The sequence below is a fragment of the Periplaneta americana genome, chromosome 16, assembly GCF_040183065.1.
Source record: "Periplaneta americana isolate PAMFEO1 chromosome 16, P.americana_PAMFEO1_priV1, whole genome shotgun sequence".
NCBI lineage: Eukaryota > Metazoa > Arthropoda > Insecta > Blattodea > Blattidae > Periplaneta > Periplaneta americana.
Window position 1 is genome coordinate 158,041,124 of NC_091132.1, and position 26,541 is coordinate 158,067,664.

The 26,541-nt window shown below is 35.1% G+C and overlaps 2 protein-coding genes across 4 annotated transcripts in view; both read right to left on the reverse strand.

Annotated features, from left to right (window-relative positions):
- Positions 1-26,541, reverse strand: part of LOC138691562 (gastrula zinc finger protein XlCGF57.1-like) — a 449,766-nt gene that overhangs the window by 204,029 nt on the left and 219,196 nt on the right. The window lies entirely within an intron of this gene.
- On the reverse strand, positions 2,757-24,623 carry LOC138691569 (zinc finger protein 235-like). Of its 3 annotated transcripts, none has more exons than XR_011329912.1 (5): positions 24,533-24,623; positions 24,179-24,276; positions 16,361-16,517; positions 13,169-13,242; positions 2,757-7,871 (listed from the first exon to the last, which is right to left on the reverse strand). XR_011329912.1 is itself a non-coding variant. In XM_069813663.1 (5 exons), exons 2-5 carry the CDS (start codon positions 24,272-24,274, stop codon positions 7,854-7,856), a joined length of 297 nt encoding a protein of 98 aa, XP_069669764.1. In that variant the 5' UTR covers positions 24,275-24,276; positions 24,533-24,623; the 3' UTR covers positions 2,757-7,853. The 3 variants fall into 3 exon arrangements, 2 of the variants coding, with proteins under 2 accessions (XP_069669764.1, XP_069669763.1); XM_069813663.1 differs by having other exon boundaries at positions 2,757-7,863; positions 16,361-16,477; XM_069813662.1 differs by having other exon boundaries at positions 16,361-16,477.

Sequence of the window (26,541 nt, forward strand, 5' to 3'; positions counted from 1 at the left end):
AAAAATATCCTCCCGTCCTACTTTAGCGTTGAAATCACCTAATAATATGTTCATGTGATATCTAGATAACTGATCAAAAATATGTTCCAATTCCTCATAGAAGCTATTCTTTATATCGTCGTCATTCTCTTCTGTAGGGGACTGAGCATTTATAACTATGATATCGCTCCATGTACCATTAAGTACTAAATATGATAACCTGTCACTGATAAATTGGACCTTTTCTACTGATTTTATTCTTTTAAGAACAAGAAATCCTGTTCCTAATTGATGATTATTGTTTCTTACCCCATTATACAACAAATAATCTCCTATTTGTGATATGCCATTCCCATGTAACCTAATCTCTTGTACTGCCACGAAGTCTATTCTACATCCAGCTAGTTCTTTTGCTACTAATGTTACCCCTCCTGTTCTATAAAGACTAGTTATATCTAAAAATAATCGTTAAGGAACAAGCGTGTGCTGCAGGTCCTTCAAGTGAGGAAAATGAACGCTTGTAATGAAAGAAAATATTTTTCTACATTACAAGTACGCATTGGAATTGCAACAAATAAATAACGAAACAAAACTTAGGAAATAATTACCTATTACCTCATACAGAGGATGTTATATCTAAAATAAACGTTGAGCATCAAGCATGTGCTGCAGATCCTTCAAGTGACAAATATTAACGTTTGTAATATTAAAGAAAAATGTCTTTCCACAATATAAGTACACATTGGAATTGCAACAAATAAATAATGAAATAAAAGTTAAGAAATAACTACCTATATTTACTGATCAGAATGTGCATGTATTTACATACCAGTGTGTGGTTCCTTCTTCCAATGTTTTGTGACAGAAAACAATTCGAGTACAATGCATACTATTTTCGCCTACTAGATTATGCTACATAATTGCACGCTAAATACTGTTAATTTATAAAGAAATAGTCATAAAATCATAATTATATAATATCTTAAATACTTCAATGTTTAAATAATGCTTATGTCTTATTTATATGTTTGCCTTTCGTAGAATTTTTCCACCTTCATTACACATTTTAACTGCTCATTATTTTTTTGCAAGACGCATATCCTGATACTAATAACATAAACTGTCTCATTTATATGACTGCTATTTCTCCTACAACTACAATTCTTTACTTACTGCAACATTTTCTACATTCATGAATCAAAGCTGGGTAATGTACAGTTATATGCAGTCTTTTACAGAGAAACACGCAGCTATCCCATATCTTGAAAATCATAAATTGCCGTGCTGATTAAGGTTAATGCTTCAGTTTTCTTTTTTTCTGTCCCGTGAATTTAAATATTTATTTTCTTTCTCATGCTTTCAAAACATATGCTTTTCTTTAAAGCTTTTTATCTTTAATTCGGTATAATCTTAAATATTATATAAATTATTTTTGTTGTTTTACTTTATTCTTTATGTTAAAATTAATTGATTTCGTGACAGCACTGCTTTAAACTCAGTATGAGTGAGAAATATTGGAGAGCAAGAGAGTTAATGGCTTTATAGCTAAAAACTCTGCATTATTTAATAACAACACCAAACTGTTTCTTGTGTGAGCGAGACAGTAGGGCCATCAGCTGAAACGATGGAGTGAGAACGTAATAGACCACCAGGCTTCATACGGGATAGGAAGAAGGACGAGAAGAAGCAGAAATAAATAAAATAGCCAAATTAGTGTTACCCAATGACTTTGTAAAATTGATGAGCGATTCACAGAAAAAAATTTGGAATGGACTCAAAAAGGTAGTTCACTATTTCCGTGGGAATTACAAAGATCCCAATTTTAAAGAAATTGTATTAATTAAGATAAAGAGTTTCAAGACCTTGGACTGCAATATGAGTCTGAGGGATCACTTCTTGCATGTCCATCTACATTATTTTCCTGAAAATGTAGGCAATTTTTGTGAACAACTAGAACAAAAGCTTGAACGGTACTAATGGAAATGAGATATCAAGGGAAGTGGAGCGTGAATGTTATGACTGATTATTGCTGGATGATTCAGATAGTTCTTCTGAAGGTGCTTCTACACAGTCAAGTAAACGGAAACTTCAAACATAATGAACTCTCTATGTGAAGGCTCGCACATCACACTCACCTTTCGGTTAAACTCTTGTTGTCCTCTGCCGTTAGTTCCATCCTTGGCTCCTCATTCACTGTTTGCAAGTCACTCTGCTCTTCCTAAAAATACAGAAGATATAAAAGAAAAAGCGAATCGAAATTTGTATTAGGCCTAGAAGAATTAGCTAATAGAAGACAATGCATGGGGCAGAGATTTCGTGGGGTAATTCTTTTCCTTATAGATTTGTGTTTTTGAACCTCTTCCAGCATGTGAAACACAAAGGTGTAATTTAAAATCCAGAATAATACTCATATAATCTAAAGCCGTTTTCCCCAAGCAGGAGGGGAATTTGGCGGTTTTAGAAGGGAACGAATACTATAAAATACAAATAACTGTGATAAATGTATATGCATTAATATATGAAATAAAATATTTTAAATTTTATATGACTTATTTTTAGTAACATACCGAAGAATGATAATGGTGAAGAGATGCATGGTAAAAAAGAAGTTGAGAACATTAACAAAATATATGTTATTCAGAAAATAAACTAACACTACTTTTGTATTTTTATTTGAAGTTTATGATAGAAATTAAAAATAAAGTGACACAAAATTATTCCAATGCAATATCAGTGTCAATCTTACGGTATTATGCATGTTTTCTTAATTTTTTAATTAGGAGATACGAAAAGATACAGCATTATTACATGTTTTGATTAAATATCTAATGCAGGAAACATTTTTTTTTTCATAAAGACAATACAATATTTTTTAAGGTTGGCACTTCACTAATGTAGAGCATCAGTCATTCTCACTTCTGCTGCTCGCACACCTAGACTTTGTTTATTGAATGTGCCAAGTTTGATATTCTGCCGCACACCAGTGGATTGCTTGAGTATGCCACAGCACACTGGTGGAAATGGCTATCGTAGAGTATCTATTTAATTACATACAATAGCAGAAATTGTCTATAAATGAATAATTCAATTTTCTGTTAAGAATTTGGTGCATTTTGTAAGTGGTTTATCTTACAACATTTTAACAACAGCAATGGTTATTGAGTGTCCCAATGAAATGATGGTGATGTCAGCAAAATGTGTCTAGGGTTTGGCACCGAAAGTTAACCATCATTTGCTCTCAATGGGTTAAGGGATGACACTTGAAAAAGCTTCAAACAGGCGACTTGTCCGAATCAGTATCTGAACACCGATTTCCTAGTTTCATGGTCAGATATGCTAATTGTAACTCCACACCTGTGAACGAAATTGGTACAATCCCCATTTTTCTGACAATGTCGAATACTAAGTCATTGTATGACCTCAAATTTTTACACTGCCAGGTATATAATGATCAGGTTGAATTTGCTTTCGATAGTACTTCTGTGCTCATTATATTTTCATTTAGTTCAGCTCCATAATTTCTGTCAGGCAAAATCATGAAGTATACAATTATACTAAAGCTCCAGTACACAAGGATTCCTTTGCTATGACAATACAGATCATTATACCGTAGAGAAAAAAATTGGTTAGGTAATTTATTGAACAATTTTGTGAACTTCATAAATATCCCGAGAATTTTAACTAAGTTAGAGTCTACTCATAAGAACTAAAGGAAATTCAAATACAATGTTTATTTCTAGTAATTTTAAAATTGGCAAAATGAAGTGTGTAATTTTAAGTTTCTCTACCTGTATTGAAATTAAATGCACTTGACTGACAGACTAAGAATGAATAAAATAGATAATAGTTTCCTGAATTCTGTATTTGCACGTTTATATCACAACATTTTGCAAAATTTAGAACCTATTCTGCAATACACTCAAAATCAGCTATATATAATTTATTCGAAAGTTACAAAACATCTTCTCTCTATGGAGAGAAAATACGTAAATACTTAAAAACAAATAGTGAAAAAATGAAGTCCAGCGTTAGTTCTCTGCAAAATGAAATATCTTGCAACAGTAAATAGTGCTAAGTGTTATTTGTTTCTATCATAAAGTAAAAGGCACTGCAAATAATGTTGTAAAGACGTACTGTCTGTGCCAATCAAAATACAAGATAAACATTGCAAGTAGAACACAGTGCAATCCTTGTGCTCCAATCACCTCTGGTTCACGTTTCAATACAGGGAACGAAATTTGCACCGGATCTTCCTCAAATTTTATCTCTGATATGAGACCAGGGCTCTGGTTTACGTATTCCTCTTTTATGCCAGTCACATGCTGATCCAAGAAGTTCCGTTCCTGCAGTACAAAGAGAAGTTTTATATGCCAGTGTCGTTGGGACTGTTTTGGGGCCACATACTCAGGAATGACTCATTCAAGAAACAAAAGACAGTTATTGTTTCTTTTAGTAGTTTATTAATTTATATGATCAAATTTAGAAAATAAAAGATTTTCCCTGTACCAGTTACCGTAATCTCAAAACTGGGGAGAGTCCTGGCGCATTACTCTTCTATCAAGACGAAAATGAGTCCAGTGAAGTAATCACCGAATACATCTCAACAATGTTAAATAGAAAAGGGTGGAATTATCTCAAGTCGCAGGATATACAGTTGTTAATCCTGCATTCAATTATGGAAAAAAATGTTTCTGTGTATCAGAAGTTGGCAGTGAACCAGAGCTTACGAATGACAAATTCTAAGTGCCGTATTTTTAATAATTGTTTGATATCTGCTGTAACAGTTTTCACATTTCTTTATACGGAGGCATTTGTCATAAAGGTATGTAATTAATTTTCATCTTCTGGAAAACAAAAACGAATTAAAACATCTTTTCGACTTTGCTGACATGAATTATAAAACACTTTTGAGGCAGGTACAGGTGAGGTGTCTTTCATTTTACCCTGCGGTTGATGAACTCCTCTTTTTCAACTGGAAGACTGTGAAGTCGTACTTCTTATCTGAGAAGGAGGAAAAGTGCAGCAGTTTGTCGTGGTCTGACTTCAGTGAAGATGGCGATGGCATTTTTTCAGTTCTTTTGTGTATTTTTTGTTTCCTTCACAGTATACTAAATGTTTCACAGAATGATTTGACAGCTCGAACACAAGACATATACATCGACCGAGTTGCATGCTGTGATGTAAAAATTGAACTATGAGCTTCAGAATAAGCAAGTTGATAAATTTTATGGCAGTGAAGCCAATAAAATATTTAAGCACATGGGTGATTGAGATAAACACAAGTTTTAGTCTAGTGCATCGCTTTTCTTTGACAAAGCTCTGCAATATCTTGCAAATGATATGATCCTGAATTGTCAGTTTAAAAAAGGGCCTCTTTTGTGTTTGAAAACTTCGTCCACTTGGAGGGCTCTTTGAAATATTTGTTAATGATCTTCATCTCAACATTGATGTTGAACGATTGTATGAAGATATTTGTACCATTAAATTTTTTTTTGTTATAAACCAAAATGATTTGAAAAGGAAAATGACGTCTATTTTCCAAAAAGGTATGACAATAAAAATGTATAATATTTTGTTCTTTCAAACCTTAATTTATTTGATAATACGTAAACTGTTAAAAATAAGGTTATATGAATATTAAGACCCTCAGCAATTTAAAGAATCAGTGAAAAAAAGGAAAGTACGTATGTAATAACTCGGCTACATGAACATATCAAACCGATTATTACAGGATTCAAATGTGTACGAGTAATAAATTAATCTATAAATGCTATACGAAATTAAAAAAACAGCATCACACCGATAGGTAGCTAATAGCTTTGCTAAGAAAACATTTTTCAATACGTTTAACGCAGTCTTACTAGGAAAGTAATATACATAAACTCTTGATTTCTATCTAATGTCAAAGAGACTGCAATTAAGAATGATTTGTCACCTTGGTATATGTGAGTACAGTGGCCTATTTTCGTGTATGTGAAAGAAAATATCGTATATTTGTTGCTTGCCTAACATAACAAGACTTGTCAATAGGATCACTTCAGTAGCTTAAGTATGTAATGCGCAAAGTGACAAAAAATTAATTTCTTATTTTTCCTTAAAGTGTGCTAAAAAACAAAAAATGATTTTAATACTGAATTCCGAAATAAAACGGGAACTAAAAGTACTGGTAATCTAAAATCGAATCCAAAGACGAGCTACGAACATAATTGTTTCCAGATATAATGAATTAGGTGCCATTATAAAGCAATGCTTTAATGGAATGTCTCATGATTTTGTAAACATTACAGTTCCTTTGTATCATGATAATGTTACACCATGAGTGATAAGATAATGCTTGTAATGCAATGAAAAAACGAGGAAGACCGGACAAGGTTCTAAACCCTTTCCTCGGAAAATAAAGATGTACATTTCACAGATTTGACAAATCATTAATAATTTTGGTGTATAATCAAGATGTATGGAATAGTCTGCTGCTCTTCTTATGGGTTTACCTGATAGCTAAGAGATTTATTGATGAAGATGGCTAAAATACCTTGTTTCAGGTCTTCCTTTCTTAAGCCATGACAGTATTTTGTAGAAAACGAATTTAGTTATTAATTGTAATTAATTTTAGAATGAGAAACATTTGGCACAAGCTGAAATAATTAAATCAAGTTAATACCATATAAAAAACAAAATCACTCAACACGAACATTTGATATGAATATCGACTGTGTGCCAACGTTAATGGAATTTTAGGTTACCCAACTAAAAAAAACCACAAACATCACATTTGAAAGGTTTCACGCCCATGCGCTTCCGTAAATGGGACTTTAAAGTAAGTAACAACGAAAGGCTACTTGCCTGTGTGCCCGCGTTCATGACATCTTAGGCGATATGCTCGGGAGAAACATTTGCCACAAATATGACACTTAAAAGGTTTCTCGCCAGTGTGGATGAGTTTATGCAATTTTAGGTTACAAGATTGCGAAAAACTCTTGCAACAAACATCACACTTGAAAGGTTTCTCCCCTGCATGCACGCGTTTATGCGTTGTAAGGCTATTTGAAAAAGAAAACCGAGTTCCACAGACATCACACTTAAAAGGTTTCTCCCCTGTATGCAAGCGTTTATGTATTTTTAGGCTCGAAGATTGCGAAAAGCTCTTGCTACAAACATCACACTTGAAAGGTTTCTCATCTGTTTGCCAGTGTTCATGACGTCTGAGGTCTATCGATCGGGAGAAACATTTGCCACAAACATCACACTCCAAAGTTTTCACCCCCGTGTGCATAAGTTGATGACTTTTTAGGCTACCAAGTGCCGAAAAATTTTTACAACAAATATCACATTGGAAACGATCCTCACCAGTGTGAATGCGTTTATGACATCTTAGGCTTTTCGATTGGGAGAAACATTTGCCACAAACGTCACAATTGAAAGGTTTCTCGCCAGTGTGGATGCGTTTATGACATCTGAGGTTTACCGATTGGGAGAAACATTTGCCACAAACATCACAACTGAAAGGTTTCTCGCCAGTGTGGATTCGTTTATGCATTTTAAGACTACAATATTGCGAAAAACTCTTGCAACAAACATCACACTTGTAAAGAGTGTCGCTGGAGTGCAGGCGTTCATGAGTTTTTAGGTACCATGACCTTGAAAAAAACTTATTACAAACATCGCATTTCAAAGGTTTCTTGCCTGCATCCTTGGGTGGACGTCCGCTCAATTTTTCAGAATTCGAGACAGATATTTTAGACACTTCAAATTCGAATTTTTTCTCTTCACAAGTCCGCGAAGATTTTCCCGAGGAACATGAATTCTTGGGAATCTCACGCACACTCTCGTTCTCTCCAGGTGCAAGACTGCCGAAGTCTGATGTTACACTCCTCTCATTGGTAGCTGCAATCCTGAAGGAAATATGCTATGAGGGTTCAAAATAGTCGCAACAATTATACATACAATTGAATCAGGGATTGCAGAAACAGCACATGAACTTATTCGATTTTCTTGGGCTGTTGATAAAGGGCTATCATTCCATTCAGAAACCACAATGTCAGTATAGCCATCTCACATTTTTAGACTTGCGAAATCCTGAAAGCACGCAGAAACAACTCATGTCAAAGGCATGCGCTGAGACATTGTTTCCGATTTCAGATTGCAGACATCTACGACACAAGGATACAAAAATTGATCGCACTGAATGACAATGTCTCAATTCTGGTGGTGAATACGATGAAAAATAACTCAACAATTGCTATATCTGTTCCAATAAAACATTCCAAGCAATTTTGTTCTCTTTCTGTAAACAGCCCCACGGAAACTTATTTCTTTACTGCATTCGTAATTGCACTCGAGTGGCCAAAATTTTTACATTAAAATGATGGAAGAAAAAAGATTAATTTTTTTATCTGTCCACATGAGAATATTTCCTTGTTAGTACAAAAGAGAATACCATATTTACCTTTTTTTATTGGCATATCCAGGAAAAATCGTGCCAATTGAAAGAGAGAAGCTTGACGATATACACAAACTAATGCGTTACATACCACATGAATATGAAGAATTTTATAATAATATTCTTCAGTGACCTCTTGCGGAAAAGTAAGTTCATTTATATGCTGAACTTATGTATTAAGTACTCAGTACGTCCACATGTATATTTTATCCCTAATTTGACAAATAAACTTCAGTTGAACTGAAATTGTTACACTACAATTTCGATTCCTTGCAGAAACAGCACATGTCATGCTAATATATTTCATTAACAATTCATTAAATTCCAATAAATTTGATTTGTCTGAAGATGCCAGTACTATAACCAAAGATGTGGTGTACCACCAGTAATACCGTTTTTTGTGTCAACTAAAAAATTTAGTTTTCACGACATGTGCTGTTACTGCAATCCCCGATTCAATTATTGGATATTTAAATCAAAAGAAACACAAACCCATTTCACCAGGAGGTACAATAGCATTAGTGATGCATCCTTGTAAATAATTTGTGAGTAATTTTGGATGTATCAAAATTGTCTCACCATTTGGTCCTCATCTGTACAACCTGTTTGTTCAAAGTCACCTTTTTCGACATGAGTTTGCTATTTTCTGCGATTGTTTCGAAATTCGGGATTACAAATGTGCTATAACTTTTTATACCGTTATACTCGTCATATAGACCATGTTTATACGAGGGTCACGCCAAAAGTCATACACAACATTTATTTAAAAATTAGGTTTTTGTCCTACAGCTTCATTATTTTCACAGTATGTAGATACATACTTTAGGAACAAAATACCTCTTTTCCACATAATCCCCGTCCCTTTCAACTATCTTACCGCACTTTTGAATGAGGGCTGTATACCTGCACGTAAAAAGTTTGGACCAACATGTCTCAGCCAGTCTTTAGCAGCATGCACAAGGGAGTCGTTATCTTCAAACCTCCTCCTGCAAAGAGATTCTTTTAGTTTACCAAAGAGATGGTAGTGGCATGATATCAGATCAGGACTGTAAGGCGGATGTTTCAGTGTTGTCCATCCAAGTATTCTGATCTGGTCTGTGGTCTTGTGACTGATATGTGGCCGTGCATTGTCGTGCAATAGGAGAAAATCCTGCTTCTCCTGATGTTGTCGAACACGAGTCAGTTGAGCTAGAAGTTCCTTGAGAATTAATGGTGGTTCCGTGTGCCATGATGACCACAAGAGTCTTCTCGAATCGAAAGAAACACAGTAGTCATAACTTTCCCTGCCGAAGGCGCAGATTTGAATTTCTTTTTCGTTGGAGAATTTGTATGATGCCATTGTCTGTCTCTTTGCATACAGTTCGAAATGGTGGAGGCATCTTTCATCTCCTGTCACAACTCTCGCAATAAAGTCATCTCTATCATTATCATAATGGTCCAAAAGTTCGATGCACACTGTTTTTCGGATTTCTTTGTGGGCTTCTGTCATCAGTCTCGGAACCCACCTGCCACAAACATTTTTTAACCTCAACTTTTTTCAATATTCTGCACACACTTGCTGCTCCTATTCCAACTTGGAGTGACAATTCTTTCACTCTTATGCGTTTGTCAGACACATCGTGTTGTTAACGCGCTGCACATTGTCAGGACTTCGTGCAGTGCAGGGTCTGCCGCTCTGAGGAGTATCCCGAATATTGGCGTGCCCTCCTTCACCAGATAATTTGCTTGCTCACCAACTAACAGAACTGCGATCGACAGCTACATCTCCATATAATTTTTTCTACTTCTTGTGGATGTTTCCCACTGTCTCGTTCTTAAAGCACAGGAACTCTATAACAGTACTTTGCTACTGACGAATGTCAAGTACAGCAGCCATCCTGAAGGAGTGCTATCATGGGAAGGACTTACATTAAATTTGAATACAAGCAGGGAGGATGTATCTATGACCTCCGTAAATTGCAAAGGTGTAGAAGAGAAAATAAATTTTAAAAAATTGTTGTGCATTACTTTTGGAGTGACACTCGTAGTTAGTTAATTTTGTCACTTTAAAATTTTGAAAACTTCGAGAAGAACATTACTGATTCCATTTCATAAAAATCATTATCATAAAAAAATTTGTATTGGTATTATCTCTAACTCGGCCATCATAGCATCATGACATGTCTTGTTCGAAGAAAGACAACAATTTCAGCCACAAATAATACTCGACTATAACAAAACCAAAACAGGGGTGGATACTGTGCACAAGATGGCTAGAGAGTACACAACTTATGAGGAGGTGTGTGCGACTGTGCTGCAACATAAATGACGTCAGTTGTGTGAACGCTCTCAAGATTCCTGAGTAGAAAATAAAGCAAAATCATCACATGCGCCTATTCCTGCTTGAACTAAGTGACCAGCTGGTTCCTCCCTTCATGGCCCAGAGATCTACGACTGCAGCACTGAAAAAAGCAAGAGAGTATTTGTATGGAAGCACTTGGTACACACAATCCATAGAATGAACCCTGCATCAGCCACTGCATCAGTTGGAAATGGAAGGGATGTGGACATTGCCACATGTGCCGAAGTTTGCCGAACAGGAAACTGACCTCAAGCTTCAAATGATAAATGATCACTGGCGTATGCTGAACCTGGAGTATGGGTGTTCTGTTAAAAATATATAATTGGTCTATAGTCGCACGAGTTTAGTACAAAATTCAAATTCATTAACTACTCGTACTACTTGAGTAAATAAACCATCTGCTGTTCTACCAGTACTAACACCTACAAAGCCAAGAATCTTTCATAAGCATAGCGGAGAACTGTAGATAATTGAGATTTGTTCTCGGTATCAGACGTTTCATAAAGTATTATAGCCACAAATGAAACTGAGTTAATTTCATTTTTTATTTCTTATTTTTCTACATCAGCAATAGCTTTTAAGATATCATTTTGAATCAAAGGAGAAGTTCCTGGAAACACTGTGGAAGAATTTAGAAGGTTTTCTAAAAGTAAACCATATTCTTTTAACACATTCAAAAATTCTAAAATAATTTCTGAGTTCAAAGAACTGATTCGTCATGCCCAAGTAGAGGGAGCTCCTGGTTAGCTAGAAGACAAATTGCGTCAATGATTCCTAGTAATAAAGCTCTATTTTTCTTTACCCTTTCGTTGTATTTATTGGTATCAGTTCTTCGTTAATCATCAAGTAAAGTATCAATTCACTTGAATAATTACAATGGAAAAATTGTTCCGGAGCCGGGTATCGATCTCGGGACCCTTCGCTTAGCGCACGAATGCTCTACCGACTGAGCTACCCCAGGAACCATACACAACACTGTCACAATTCTTCCCTTTATATCCACATAACCATCCCCATGAAATAAAAGCTTAGGAAATAACTATTTTTCTTTGTTATTCAGTTTGTGCATGTATTTACGTACCAGTAATTATGGTTCTTACTTCCAATGCTTCATGACAATATAATTCAAGTGCAATACATACTATTTTCGCCTAGAAAAACATCCGCTATTATTTAATGAGAATCAGTGTTAATTTATAAGGAAATAATCAAAACATCACAATTATATATCACATATATTTCCAATTTTAAATAACGTTCATGTCTTACTTCTTTGCCTTTATAGAATTTTTCTAAATTTATTACATGTTTTTTACTGCGGATTATTGATGTGCACGATGTATCTCAGGTACTAATAATATAAACTGTTTCATTTATATGATTGTGATTTCACTACATCTACAATACTTTACTTAGAGTAACACTTTCTACATCCGTGCCTGAGAGCTGAGTAGTCGTAAAGTTATATGCAGTCTTTTACAGAGAAACACGCGGCTATCCCGCAAATTGAAAATCATAAGTTTCCGTGATGATTTCGTAACAGCACTGCTCTAAACTCACTGAGTGTGCAAAATGCTGGGGAGTACGAGAGTTAATTGCTTTATTTTTTTGCTTGGTTATTTAACAACTCTGTATCAACTACTAGGTTATTTAGCGTCGATGCCTTGGTGACAGCGAGATGGTATTTGGCGAGATGAGGCAAAGGATTCGCCATAGATTATTTGGCATTCACTTTATGTTTGGGAAAAACCTCGGAAGAAACCCAAACAGGTAATCAGCCCAAGTGTGGGTCGAACCCGCGCCCGAGTGTAACTTCAGACCGGCAGGCAAGAGCCTTAACCGACTGAGCCACGCCAGTGGCTAATTGCTTTATTGCTAAGGACTCTGCATTAATAACATCACCAACAAGTTTCTTGAGTGCGTAGGACAGTAGGCCTATGTCTACGCACTAAAAGGGGAAATAGTTAAATGTTAAACAATCATTATATGTATTACTGTAGTTGTAATTCCGGTGATGTGAATGAGAAAGATTGATGTCCTTATCTACATTAGAAAGCATGAACTAACGGACGAACAAAGAAATAAATGAATAAATAAATAAAATAGAGAAATTAATGTTAGATAAAGACTTCCTAAACGTGATGAGCGGTTTGCAGAAAAACTCTTGGAATGGACTCAAAATGATAGTTCATTATTTTCTAGGGAATAACAAAACTTCAATTATAAAGAAAGTGTAGAACAGTACTCATAGAAATCAGATATCAAGAGAAGTGGAGTGTGAATGTGATAGCTGATTACTGCTGGATGATTCAGGCAGATATTGCTTCTGAAGCTGCTTCTGAACAGTCAAGAAAATGGACACTTCAAACACAATGAACTCTACGTGAAGACTAGTACACAACACTCACCTTTCGGCAAAAACCTCGTTGTCCTCTGCCGTCACTTCCGCCCTTGGCTCCTCATTGAATTCACTCCACTCTTCCTACAAATACAGAGCAAATAAAACAAAAACATTGCTCAATTTACATCGATAAAAGCGCATCGATTTCAGTTGCCACACAACTGTATTTAAGTCTTATTAGGCCTAGTAGAATCTTAGCTAGTAAAAGACAATTTCTGGGGCATATATTTCATGGGGCACATCTTTTTCTTGTAGAACAGCTTTTCAAAACTTTTTCAACATGTGGCACACTCATATAATTTATTGTTAACAAGCAGCAGGGGAATTTCGAGGGTATTACGAGGAAATGAATATACTATAAAATACAAATAAATGAGGAATATGTATATGCATTAATATGTTAAATATAATATTTTCAATTTTATATGAATTATATTGGAGTGTAGGCTTTCACGGCCGGCGTCAATAGTAGAAAAGTTTTCCGGGCTATGAGGCCGTGGTCTGTTGGTTGTGAGACCAAACGTTTCGTTCACTGCTGCGGTGAACATCTTCAGTGGTGTCTATTGCTGGTGCGGCTGGTTCTACTGCGTGTGCCGATTACAGTCTGCGCTGGCTGCATCGTTGTATATATAGTGCGGGAGGGGGGGGCTTGCTGTTGTCGCCTCGGTCCGCGCTCGAATGTGCTTCGCGGGCGGGTTTGCTGTTTTCCACGCGCTCCGCGTCCGGGTTTGTGTTGTTTAATTGTGCTACGCGGGCACAACAATTTCAATCGAAAAGAAGAAGGCCTCAAGGTTAACAAGGCCTGGTATCCGGCATTAAGGAAAACCAACATCAAACCCGCCCGCGTAGCACAATTAAACAACACAAACCCGGACGCGGAGCGCGTGGAAAACAGCAAACCCGCCCGCGAAGCACATTCGAGCGCGGACCGAGGCGACAACAGCAAGCCCCCCCCTCCCGCACTATATATACAACGATGCAGCCAGCGCAGACTGTAATCGGCACACGCAGTAGAACCAGCCGCACCAGCAATAGACACCACTGAAGATGTTCACCGCAGCAGTGAACGAAACGTTTGGTCTCACAACCAACAGACCACGGCCTCATAGCCCGGAAAAGTTTTCTACTATTTATATGAATTACTTATGGGTCAACATACTAGGGAATGATAATATGATGAATGATGAAAAGGTGCAAAAGACGTTGAGAAGAGGAACAAAGTACATATATTAGTCGCTAATAGAAATAACACTTTTTTTTTTATTTAAAGCCTATGATAGAAACGCAAGATTGAATGACAGAAAAATATTACAATGCAATGTCAACGTAATAATTAACTTGTTATTTAAGAAATTTTAAATCATACAATATCATTACATGTATTTCTAAGGCATTTAATGCACGAAACATTTTCTTTCATAAAGCCAAGTAAAATACGATATTTTTAAAGATTGGCAAGATATTCTAATTTTACTGATCTGGCTATTCTAGATGTGCGTCAGTTATTTTCTTCTCTGCTGCTCGCAGACCTACACTATGTTTACTGAAGGCTGACTTGAGGCGCATTTGGTATTCTTCCGCACAGCAGCGGAACTTTCGAGTGTGCCATCGCAAACTGGAGGGAAGTGATTGTTCTAGAATAACTACTTAACTACCGTATAATAACAGACATTATTTATGAACGAATAATTCAATTTCAAGTGACGATTTTGGTGGATTTTGTAAATGATTAATTTTACGATACTTTATCAACTGCAATGGCTATCTAATGCCTTAGTGCAATGAAGGTGATAAAACCAGCCACATGAATCAAAGGTCCATCACCGAAAGTTACTAAGCATTTGTCCTAAATGGTATAAACACATAACCCCAGGAAAAACTTCAAACAGGTAACTCGTTCCCACCAATATCTGGACATTGGTGCACCAATTTTACGGTCGCACATGGTAATCGTAACACCACATGTTATGACAATAATTCGCACAATTCCCCTTTTGTTAACATTGTCTAAACAATGTCATTGTATGGCTTCAAATTTTTACATTACCAGGTCTGGGTCAGAAAATTCGTTCAACTGTTTAGTGAACTTGATAACTTTCCCGAGAATTTTAAGTAAGCTGGTGTCTACTCATAAGGAGCACAAGAAAATTCAAATTCATTATTTCTACTCATTTTAAAATTGGTAAATTGATGTTTCTAATTTTAGGTTTGTCTACGTGTATTAAAATTAAATGCACTTCAATGACAGAATAAGTCTGAATAAAAGAAACAACAGTTCCATGCATGCTGTACCTGCATGTAGGTATCAGAACATATAGCAGAATTTAGAACCTACTCTGGAATTCACTCAAAAATCAGCTACATACTTAAAGTTATAAAATATATTTTATCTAAGGATAAGACAATGTTGTAAAAGGTAAAAGTAAAGGTAAAGGTATCCCCGTAACATGCCATGAAGGCACTTGGGGGGCATGGAGGTAGAGCCCCATGCTTTCCATGACCTCGGCACTAGAATGAGGTGGTGTGGTCGGTACCACGCTCTGACCGCCTTTCACCCCCGGGAAAGACCCGGTACTCAATTTTATAGGAGGCTGAGTGAACCTCGGGGCCGTTCTGAAAGTTTGGCAACGAGAAAAAATCCTGTCACTACGTGGGATCGAACCCCGGACCTTTCAGTCCGTAGCCAGCTGCTCTACCAACTGAGCTACCCAGCTGCCAAGACAATGTTGTATAAAGGAAATATTGTAAATACGTCTATATTTAAAAACAAGAAGTGATAAACAGATGAAGCGAGGAGATAATGTTTGTAGAGAAATCTAAAGCAAAATCAATTATTTGGAAACGGTAAGAAGTATTAAGAATTTTAGACAAAGACACAGAACACAAAGAGAAGTCATGCCCTTAAGAACAACATTTTTTCAAAGCCACTGTGGGAATGTGTTGCTTGGCAACAATGAAAAGCAAGCGTAACAAGCAATTTCCTTTTCGTATTTTAAACATTAACTGTGATAAAATTCCAACAATATTTCTCTGCAACATGACATCACTTGTAATAAAACATAGTGGTAAGTTCTTTGCCTCTATCATTGAGTAAAAGGCACTACAAGTACTGTTGTAAAGCGGTAGTGTCCGTTACAATCAAAATGCAAGATAAACACTGGAAGAAGTACACACAGTGCATTTCTTGTGCTCCACTTACCTCAGGTTCACGTTTCACCACAGGGAATGAAATTGGCACCGGATCTTCCTCAAATTTTATCTCAGATGTGAGATCATGGCTCTGGTCCTCATATTCCTCCTTTATACCAGTCACATGCTGATCCACAAGATTCCGTTCATGCAGTACAAACAGATATCTTAAATTAACAATTTATTACAGAGTGTCAGAAGACGACTTCTATTGTTATAAGCTGCTCTCTATTTGTTGATATGACTCACCCTGATCACAACCACAGCACGTGCTTTACACTATGACGAATAGGGTCAGGATTCATAGGAAAATGTATATTATCTATGCAAAAACATTTTTGAAGAGTAGTTTTAGTAAATTAAGTGTTTTTACTTGATTATTTAATGACGGTGCAACAGCTACTAGATTATTTTGCGTCGATGGGATTGGTGATAGAGAGATGGTATTTGGCGACATGAGGCCGAGGATTCGACATAGATTACGTAACATTCACATTATGGTATGGGGAAACTACAGAAAAACCCAACCAGGAAATCACCCCAACCGTGAATCGAACCCGCGCACGACCGCAACTCCGGATCAGCAGGCAAGCGTCTTAGCCAAAGGAGCCACGCTAGTGGCTTCAATGAAGTTCTCGGAGAATAGAAAATACATGATACAATAAATAATAATATTTATTTATTTATTTATTTATTTAATCTGGCAGAGCTAAGGCTAGTAGGCCTTCTTTTCCGTTCTGCGAGACTCTAATTCTAAATGAATACAACTGCTTTACATAGTTATTTCTTTAATAATTAGACAGTAAAAGAGCATGAAAGTGAATAATGAAAGTAAAAGTAGACAATGAAACTTAGATAATTAATGTGAGACAATAATAAACATTGATAAGAAAAAAAAAAAAATAATAATAATAATAACAATAATATCATAAGAATGAGATGATTTAAATATTTATGCTGTGATATACATATAATCTTTAAAGATTGAGAAAATTGTAACAGATATATTTGTTAACGAGAATTGTTTGGAAAATATTTCCTTAGTCTATTCTTAAATTGGTTTGATGTCTGACAGTCTCTGACATTACTCGATAGGGAATTCCAAAGTCGAGGAACAGCCACAGTGAAAGATGAATATGAGGATGTTTGGTGGGAGGGAAAGGATAATATTGAGGAATATTGTGATCGTGTGTCTGGATAATGATGGGTGGATATTGTAACTATTTTTAAGTTTTGAGCATGATTTCAAATTTTACTGGTTGCATTCTGATTCCATATATCCAGTATCATAACATGGGGTGAATTCGATCAATTTCTTTAGTTCTGTAAGCGTTAACCATATAAAGTTACACCCTAGTGAGGCGTCGATTTAATTTTGTAATAATCTATTGTGCAGAATAATCCCTACCGAATGTAAATATCTTTAACTGTTTTCCAGTTCATACTGTTTAATGTATCTTGTTGATTGATGTCACCTCAATAGGTGGGGTGAATCCGATCACACATTACTTTTTCATTTGAAATTCAGTACATACAACTGAATAAGTGAAAACGATCACTAATTGTAGTTTTAAAAAGGATTCCAAGAATGTTTAAATATTTATGGCAAATATATTATAACAACATCATAAACGACTCAATCAATATCGTACACTACAGAATTAAAGATTGTACATTTCCCACGTCATAAGGTATGTTGCACCAAATTTCGAACTATCTGTCGTAATTCTACTTCAGTGGCAGGATGTATAAAAAATGTATCACCATCTTCCATCTTTTTTTCTAGAGAGTTCAAGTCGTCTTCAATTTTTCTATCCAATCTGACAATGAAATTATTTATTATTTTCTTAGGCCCGTTACTTGAAGAGATCTCGATAGCAAGAAATGTGTAATGAGAAAAATCAAAGATTGATAACAAGGATTCAAACGAATGTCCAGACACTGAAAGAGATTCTCGTTCGATGCGAAAACCTCGAGCGAGTTCCTCGCTGGAATTGGTAGCTCAGCTAAATTTCGTGACACATTTATCAAATATGTTTCATATTTATTCTATTTGTGACTGAATGTAGAAACAGATTAAGTAATAACACTGATGGGAGTGAATGTATTGTATTGTTTGTATTGGCAATGAGGAAAGATGGCTGATAATAATTGCAGTGAGAAACTTATCGATCTTGTATGATGCCACCCATAGGCATATTTGTATGATACACGGGATGAAAACTACAAAAAAAAAAAAAAAAACACGAAACTTAAAGCAGAAATCCGTAGACAAATATCAGATGACCTGAAAATAATATTTTGATGAGTTTTAATAGTATTAATTACAACATTTGATATTGCATCTATATATCTTAACAGTTAACATGATTTTAATCAGAACACAGCAAAGAAACCCTTATCGCATGATGATTTGCAAAAAACTGAGGTCTATTCAACATGAAATAAAGCCTAAATTTAGCGTCACCCAAATCCGAAATCTGTTATCGAACTGCCTTTATCTTCGTGAGATAAAATGTGATGTCTTATCTAGATTTTTCTAGGTTCAATTTTAGGCATATCTTTTCCTTCCGTTAACAAAATATGTTCATATAACTCCATTTCGTCATCATCTGAAGATTCGGATTGAACTAGTGGCGTTCGTACATCATTTATAAAGTACAAAAATATACCAGTCTAGTATATACAGTTACGAAGCTCAATAAATAGGGATTATTCATCCATAGATAGTTGCTAACCACTAGGATCGCTTCTATTGCCTCATCACAGGCAATGTGATATAATAGCAGCACAGTCTATTGTTCCTAGTACTACAGTCTACTATATACAGCCACGAAGCTTGGGATGATTTTTTGCATTTGCCGTGGTAGTTGCTAGCCGCTTGGAGCGCTGTGAGTACTAGGACCAATAGACTGTGTCACTGTCATCGTGATCTAATACAGGCCGTAAGGCAGACCATGTGACTCGCTTAACCCGATCACGAAGGGAGGCGTTTCAACCATATAAATTAATTTGAATGCATAATGAGTAACATATATTTCTCTAAAATGTAGTGTAATTGCATTAATAAAATTCAAAACATTGATTAGGAGACACTTCAGACATAATTCCTTGCGAGTTAAGGTGTAATATTATTTTTGGTGTGAAAATTACGTTGTTCGTATGTGTAATACCTGCCTTTTATTGGAGTGTAGGCTTTCACGGCCGGCGTCAATAGCAGAAAATTTTCCGGGCTATGGGGCCGTGGTCTGTTGGTTGTGAGACCAAACGTTTCGTTCACTGCTGCGGTGAACATCTTCAGTGGTGCCTATTGCTGGTGCAGCTGGTTCTACTGTGCATGCCGATTACGCGCAGTAGAACCAGCTGCACCAGCAATAGGCACCACTGAAGATGTTCACCGCAGCAGTGAACGAAACGTTTGGTCTCACAACCAAGAGACCACGGCGTCATAGCCCGGAAAACTTTTCTACTAATACCTGCCTTTATTTCGATTAAATATTGCAAAATTCTTGTACATTCATTTATGCACGATTCAATAATTCTCAATTGTACCATACGAATATTTAGATATGTTGAAATTTTAGGTTATGTTTACTGCACCAGTTGCCTCTTTCTGTCTATCTTTAGTGGTCTCCAATGCCCTGCCATTACATGTATGTTATGCCATATTTACTATTTTTTAACTTATATTCCTATATTCGCAATTATATAGTATAATTAAACATAATGTCATGTATGACACCCGTCACATTCTATTTGTCTGTATTTTAATAAAATTGAGTACTGAATTACTGTATTTATCTACTACCTAAGAGACGAAGTAACACAATCGTACGTACACAAACTTCATAGGAATGATATGGTAAATTTTCTGTCTACAATTAAGGAAGGTAGATGTGCTAGATTAAAATCACAATATAAATTCGTTTTATTGAACCTCAAAATAGCTTCCATCTAAACGTAAAATGTTGATGCGAACGGATTATGTTAACACGTAAAATTCTCTTCACATTAAAATAACACAGTTTTGCAACTATTTCTGCAACATATTATGCAACAAGAAGTAAACGCAACTTATGGACACATTACACTAAATAAAACTTAGCAATGATACGCAATAAAGTTATAATATAATATTTCACTGAGCAACAACCACTGAAATAGAAAACCTCAACATACATTACGGCCTGGTCTACATCGAAAAGGCATTGACTGTGCCGTATTTCGCTTTGTTGGGAAAAGTTGTGTAAACTGTGAAATGTTCATTACCGGTTGTAATAACTGTAAATGGCTAAAATACAAGAATTTGAATAATAATATGGGACGAGGAGACGTTTGTGGTACTATAAATATTGTACAAAAAAAGGTCAGAGTTATCCTTCTTCCGAAAGATCCAGGAAGGTGAGTATATATAATATAACTTAATATATACTTTATGAAAATAATATATAAACCTTATTATTCCATATTTCAATAGTGGAAGGAAGGTGTTAATTTTTTCAAAACAATACGAAATCGAAAGTACAATACATTTTATCGTCTGCTGGGGAAAGGGTCTGTGATGAGGCGATAGTAGCAATTCTGGTGGTTAGCAACTATCTATGGATGCATTTTTCAACTGTCTATGTTTGCATATTTAGTAAGTATTGAGTTTTGTGACTGTATATACAAGACTGTCCTAGTACTCTCATCATCTCAAGCTTCGTGACTGTATATACTAGACTATGATTATACTTCAAAACATAACCTGTATTTCCCTGAATGAATGATTACCACAGTCAGAAAAATAATCTCTGAATGAAGGCAGTGCAGAGATGATCATAGCGGCAACTACCTGTAATGTGTGGAGAAGGGTTCTTTGCCTCTTTCTTGCTACACGTTTCTCCCTAGTGACTCTCTTCAAGTGTGTAACGGGCCTTAGTGGGGACTCTTACAATAGTGAAATTATTTTTCAGATAGCTTAATATACCAGTCAGTGCCGTGTAACAGACACAATATTCTTCCGAAGCTTTTGTAACGCTCAATTTTCCTAATTTTAAAGCTTTCACCACATTACAAAGGTACTGTGAGTTGTAACTGCACTTTCTTGGTTGTCGTAGCTTCTTTGCATATATCCACGTTATTTAATTTAACCTACAACGTAACGAAAATTAAGTAAAGGGACATAACTTAGTAACAAAAATTAATTCCAATCATGAATTACCTGCTTTTTCATTATATACGCGCGTGATTGGAGTCATCTTCTAAAACAACACATTACAAAAGGCGTAAAATAAACACGATGATAGTTTTTATCACTGTGGTTTAATGACTCAGTGGTACAACAGAAAAAAATTGATATTCTGTGTGTTGAACTTTTTATTTTATAGTTCAGTTTTTAAGCTAATTTTGTAGAAAAGTAAAAAAAAAAAGGCTAGAATATTTTATAAAAGCTTCTTAAGATTATTTTCAGTGGATTTCTTATAAATATGATAAAACCTGCTTTATACATTAGGCCTGTATGCAGATATGAGCATTAAATTGTTTGTTCTGTATATCCATAAAAATGCTTGTTAATAATAAGGTTTTTTTTGAAAAGTCAATGTTTGGCTTCATAAGTCAGGAGCACTACTGTTAATTTTATAAAGGCCCGAATAGAAGGCGAACATGATTTTACATAGAAAACGATTAGGGTAAAATAAAACAGCCAGAGAATTAGAGGAGCATGTATGAAATATCTTAAAAAACAACAACGACATGTTTTCATGATATGGTTTTAAACATCGTTTAGTATTAACACAGAAAAAAATAATAAACATAACAGAGACTTCTGTTGGTGTAAAAATTAATGATAATAATCACTACCTAATTAATATACTGCTAAGCTGCTCGACCTTGTATACCATCCTACTGCAAATAAATGTGCGCTGAAACATGTAATTATATTTTATATACGCATCACAAATGATCAACCACATCATAGATCAACTTTGGTAATCACAATTTAATCTTATAAGTTACACTGCAAGCCAGCGTATTAAGTGTCAATCCTGTACATAGTTTACAAAATATGTTTTATTTCAGAAAAATCACGAAGAAAAAAATTACAGGCGTTAGGTAACTAAAGAGGTAGCAAGTTGTAGTTGAAGGCACATCTCCTGCACCATATGCATGCCACGATGTCAATATGGCTTACTTTATAACAAGTATTACCACAGTCTACTATATACAGTCGCGAAGCTTGAGGTGTTTTTTTGCAAATCTCGTGATAAAGCACTCCAAGCGGTTAACAACTAGAAACAATAGACTGTCCATGGTCGACTTTGGACTGTGTCCTATTTCTATTGAGTGCTAGCTCGTTGCGTATTTCACATTGCTTGTGAAATGTTCGTTATTGGTTGCAATGAAAATGTTAATGGCTAAAATATAATAATTGGAATAATAAACTGGGACAAGGAGGAGACGTTTGTAGTACTATAAATTGTAGCAGCAGTAAGAGAAAGAGGCCAGAGTTATCCTTTTTCCGATTTCCGAAAGATTCAGAAAGGTTCCTGAGTTTCCACAAGAATGCTGTGCAGAAACAAAACTCTTAATTTTGAAGTTCTTTGTGACTGTTAGAATACATTATATCCTTAAATTTCACAATGAAATGTTTCAGTCTAACCGAAAGGACATTAGATACCGGTTAAAGTCCTGTTACTTAGGCTGCTAAATTCCCAGAGAAATAAAGGTTAGGTCTACTTTTTTTCAGAGGATATATTTTTAATTGTAGCTATTAATTTTTGTTACTATTTTTATGTGTTATTTTACTAAAGACGTAGAAAAATTAAGTTTGTTTTAATTAAATTTATTGAGCACGTTTTATTTTCAATTCTGGTGGGATTATTATTGCTTAGGCCTACTTTTTTTTCCGAAGGATATGTTTTTAATTATAGCTGTCAATTTTGTTGTTATTTTTATTTACTGCTTTACTAGAGACGTAGAAAAAGTCTGTTACAATAAAATTTATTGATCACGTTTTATTTCCAATTCTGGTGTGATTATTATTGCTTAACCTCATCCCACTTTGTTAACTACGTAAGCCTACACTACACGTACCGGTACACGTAAGTTACTCCATTAATTCATATTTCCATTATTATTGTTGTAAAGGGAAATGCAAATTAATATTTATTGGTTTCATAGTTAATTATCGCTATAATCTTGAATGAGTGAAGCTATTATAGTAAATTTCAGTTCGTTTTGCACAAACAAAAATTATATTAACTTATTTCTTGCAGGTATCTTCGAGTTTATGGTGGAATTTAATATACTTCATTAAAATAATAAATTAACTTCATGCATTTAATATTTCAATACTGGAAGGAAGGTGTTAATTTTTCCAAAAGAACACGACAACGAAAGTGTAACATATTTTGTCGTCTGCTAGGAGAGAGAGCTGCGATGATGAGGCGATAGTAGCGATCCTAGTGGTGGGCAACTACCCATGTTTGCATTTTTACTACATATTGAGCTTCGCGACTGTATATAGTAGACTGTGGTATTACGTTAGGCATATTGTAAAATATTAAAGAGTGAGAATGGTTTATGACAGAAAGTTTCAATAAAGCTTCCTGTAGACTATATATTAAATTAAGAACTCTGATCGACTTTTAAATGGCTTTTCCGTGAAAGATAATTATGTACAAGATGTGGTATGGTGACAAATAAGACGAAGACGTGCAAGATTTCTTTTTTTCATTAAGTCCATTGAATATAATTTGAGAGAAGAACACTTTATGTCGTAAGGTAAATTTATATTTATATAAATGTCGCATTACAAAACAGATAGTAATGGCTTGTAATGTACCTTTAATACAGGTTTCTTCTCATCCTCATCTGTGTCGTCACTTGTTTCTAGAGACAGTGGGTCGACCTCTTGTTCCGCCTTGATCACATCCATCATCACTGAAAGAATTAAGAAATTGACATCCATTTGCAGATCGTTACCGGGTAGCTGTCGGGAATACGTCTTTACTCGTTGTTACAAACTGTAATTTTTTACGGCGAATATGGAGCACATAGCCTATGAATATTGATACTCTTGCGGAAAGTATGTGCCGCTGTAATTAGAAACCACTTATACTGAAGTAATACATATACCGTAATCAATCTACAATGATAATATATTCAAGATTAAATACCAAGGCCCATGTTTACTTACAATACAATTATACGTTCCAGGAAATGTATTTCAGCGTCCCAAATGAGCCCCAAATTGAGTAAGATGCTGAGACGAGCTCGCGTATTCACTCAGATCTAAAGGGCAGTGACACTAGCAACCGATCTGTACGTGTTGCTTACGAGTTTATACAAAGTGCGCATAGCAAGTAGCTATGTAGACGATGTCAAGATAAAGTTCAGTTACAGGTTATGAATTGAACTTTATTTAAGTGACATTTCAGCTACTAAATTTTGCATTAGGCTACTTGCCAATTTCACGTCTAGTCAGTCTTTCAACAAAATATAACTCCGATTCTGAAAGCTGCAGTTCCCCAATAAGCAGACTCAATCAGCACCGAGTAAACGAAAAATCCCCTCTGTATTTGTGCATTTAGACCCCTAGATATTCAGAAGAAATTTACACATTATATTACTCTGGTCTACTTGTAAACAATTATGTCTCTTATTATATTTACAAGTGAAACATGTTCCTAAAATGTCAAATTTGAAACGCATTTCGGCTTTCGGACACTAAAGTCTACATACAACCTAAAAATAACACTTAAATTCAAAATAAATAAAGAAAATATTATGTATTCACTTTCTGTGTCATGACGAGACATTTTGGAAATGGAAAACAACATATATACTGCATCCTTAAACTGTATAATAATGAATCAAATCTACAAATCCCATCAAATTTCTCTAGTTTCTTTAAAAAATGTCAAATTCGTGTGTATACACGTATTTCTATCCAAAGATTCTTGTTCGCGTCCAGAAATCTATGTGTTTCTTAGTGTATCGTGAAAAGTGGAAAAATCGTCGTTTCTTGAACTAGAAATGCGTTTTCTGTATATACATTAATAAAACCTATAAATTCCAACCTATTGTGCTAATTCTTTCTGAATGTGTTTAACATTCACAATGAAACCGCACTTTATCACTTGTTTCGATTTTACACTCATACAAAATTTCTCCAAAAATTTGGTTTTTGCGAGATTTTCAGCTATATAATCATGAATAAAATCTACAAATCCCATCGGATTTCTCTAGTTTCTTTAAAAAATCTCAAATTCGTGTGTACACACGTATTTCTATCCAAAAATTCTTGTTCGCGTCCAGAAATCTATGTGTTTCTTAGTGTATCGTAAAAAGTGGAAAAATCGTCGTTTCTCGAGCTAGGAATGAGTTTTTTGTATATACATTAATAAAACCTACAAATTGCACTCGATTGTGCTAATTGCTTCTGAATGTGTTTTAACAATCACAATGAAACCGCATTTTATCACTCGTTTCGATTTTCCACTCTAAATTTCTCTAAAAATTTGGTTTTTGCGAGATTTTCAGCTATATAATCATGAATAAAATCTACAAATCCCATCGGATTTCTCTAGTTTCTTAAAAAAATGTCAAAGTCCTGTGTACATACGTATTTCTATCCAAAGATTCATGTTCAGGTCCAGAAATATATGCGTTTGCTAGTGTATCGTAAAAAATGGAAAAATCGTCGTTTCTCGAGCTAGGAATGAGGTTTTTGCATATACATGAATAAAATCTACAAATTGCAACCGATTGTACTAATTGCGTCTGAATGTGTTTAACATTGACAATGAAACCGCATTTTATAACTCGTTTCGATTTTTCACTCATACAAAATTTCTCTAAAAATTTGGTTTTTGCGAGATTTTAAGCTATATAATCATGAATAAAATCTACAAATCCCATCGGATTTCTCTAGTTTCTTAAAAAAATGTCACATTCGTGTGTACACACGTATTTCTATCCAAAGATACATGTTCGCATCCAGAAATATATGTGTTTGTTAGTGTATCGTAAAAAGTGGAAAAAACGTCGTTTGTCGAGCTAGAAATGCGTTTTTTGTATATACATTAATAACACCTACAAATTCCAAAAGATTGTGCCAATTCTTTCTGAATGTGTTTAAAATTGACAATGAAACCGCATTTTATCACTCGTTTCGATTTTCCACTCATACAAAATTTCTCTAAA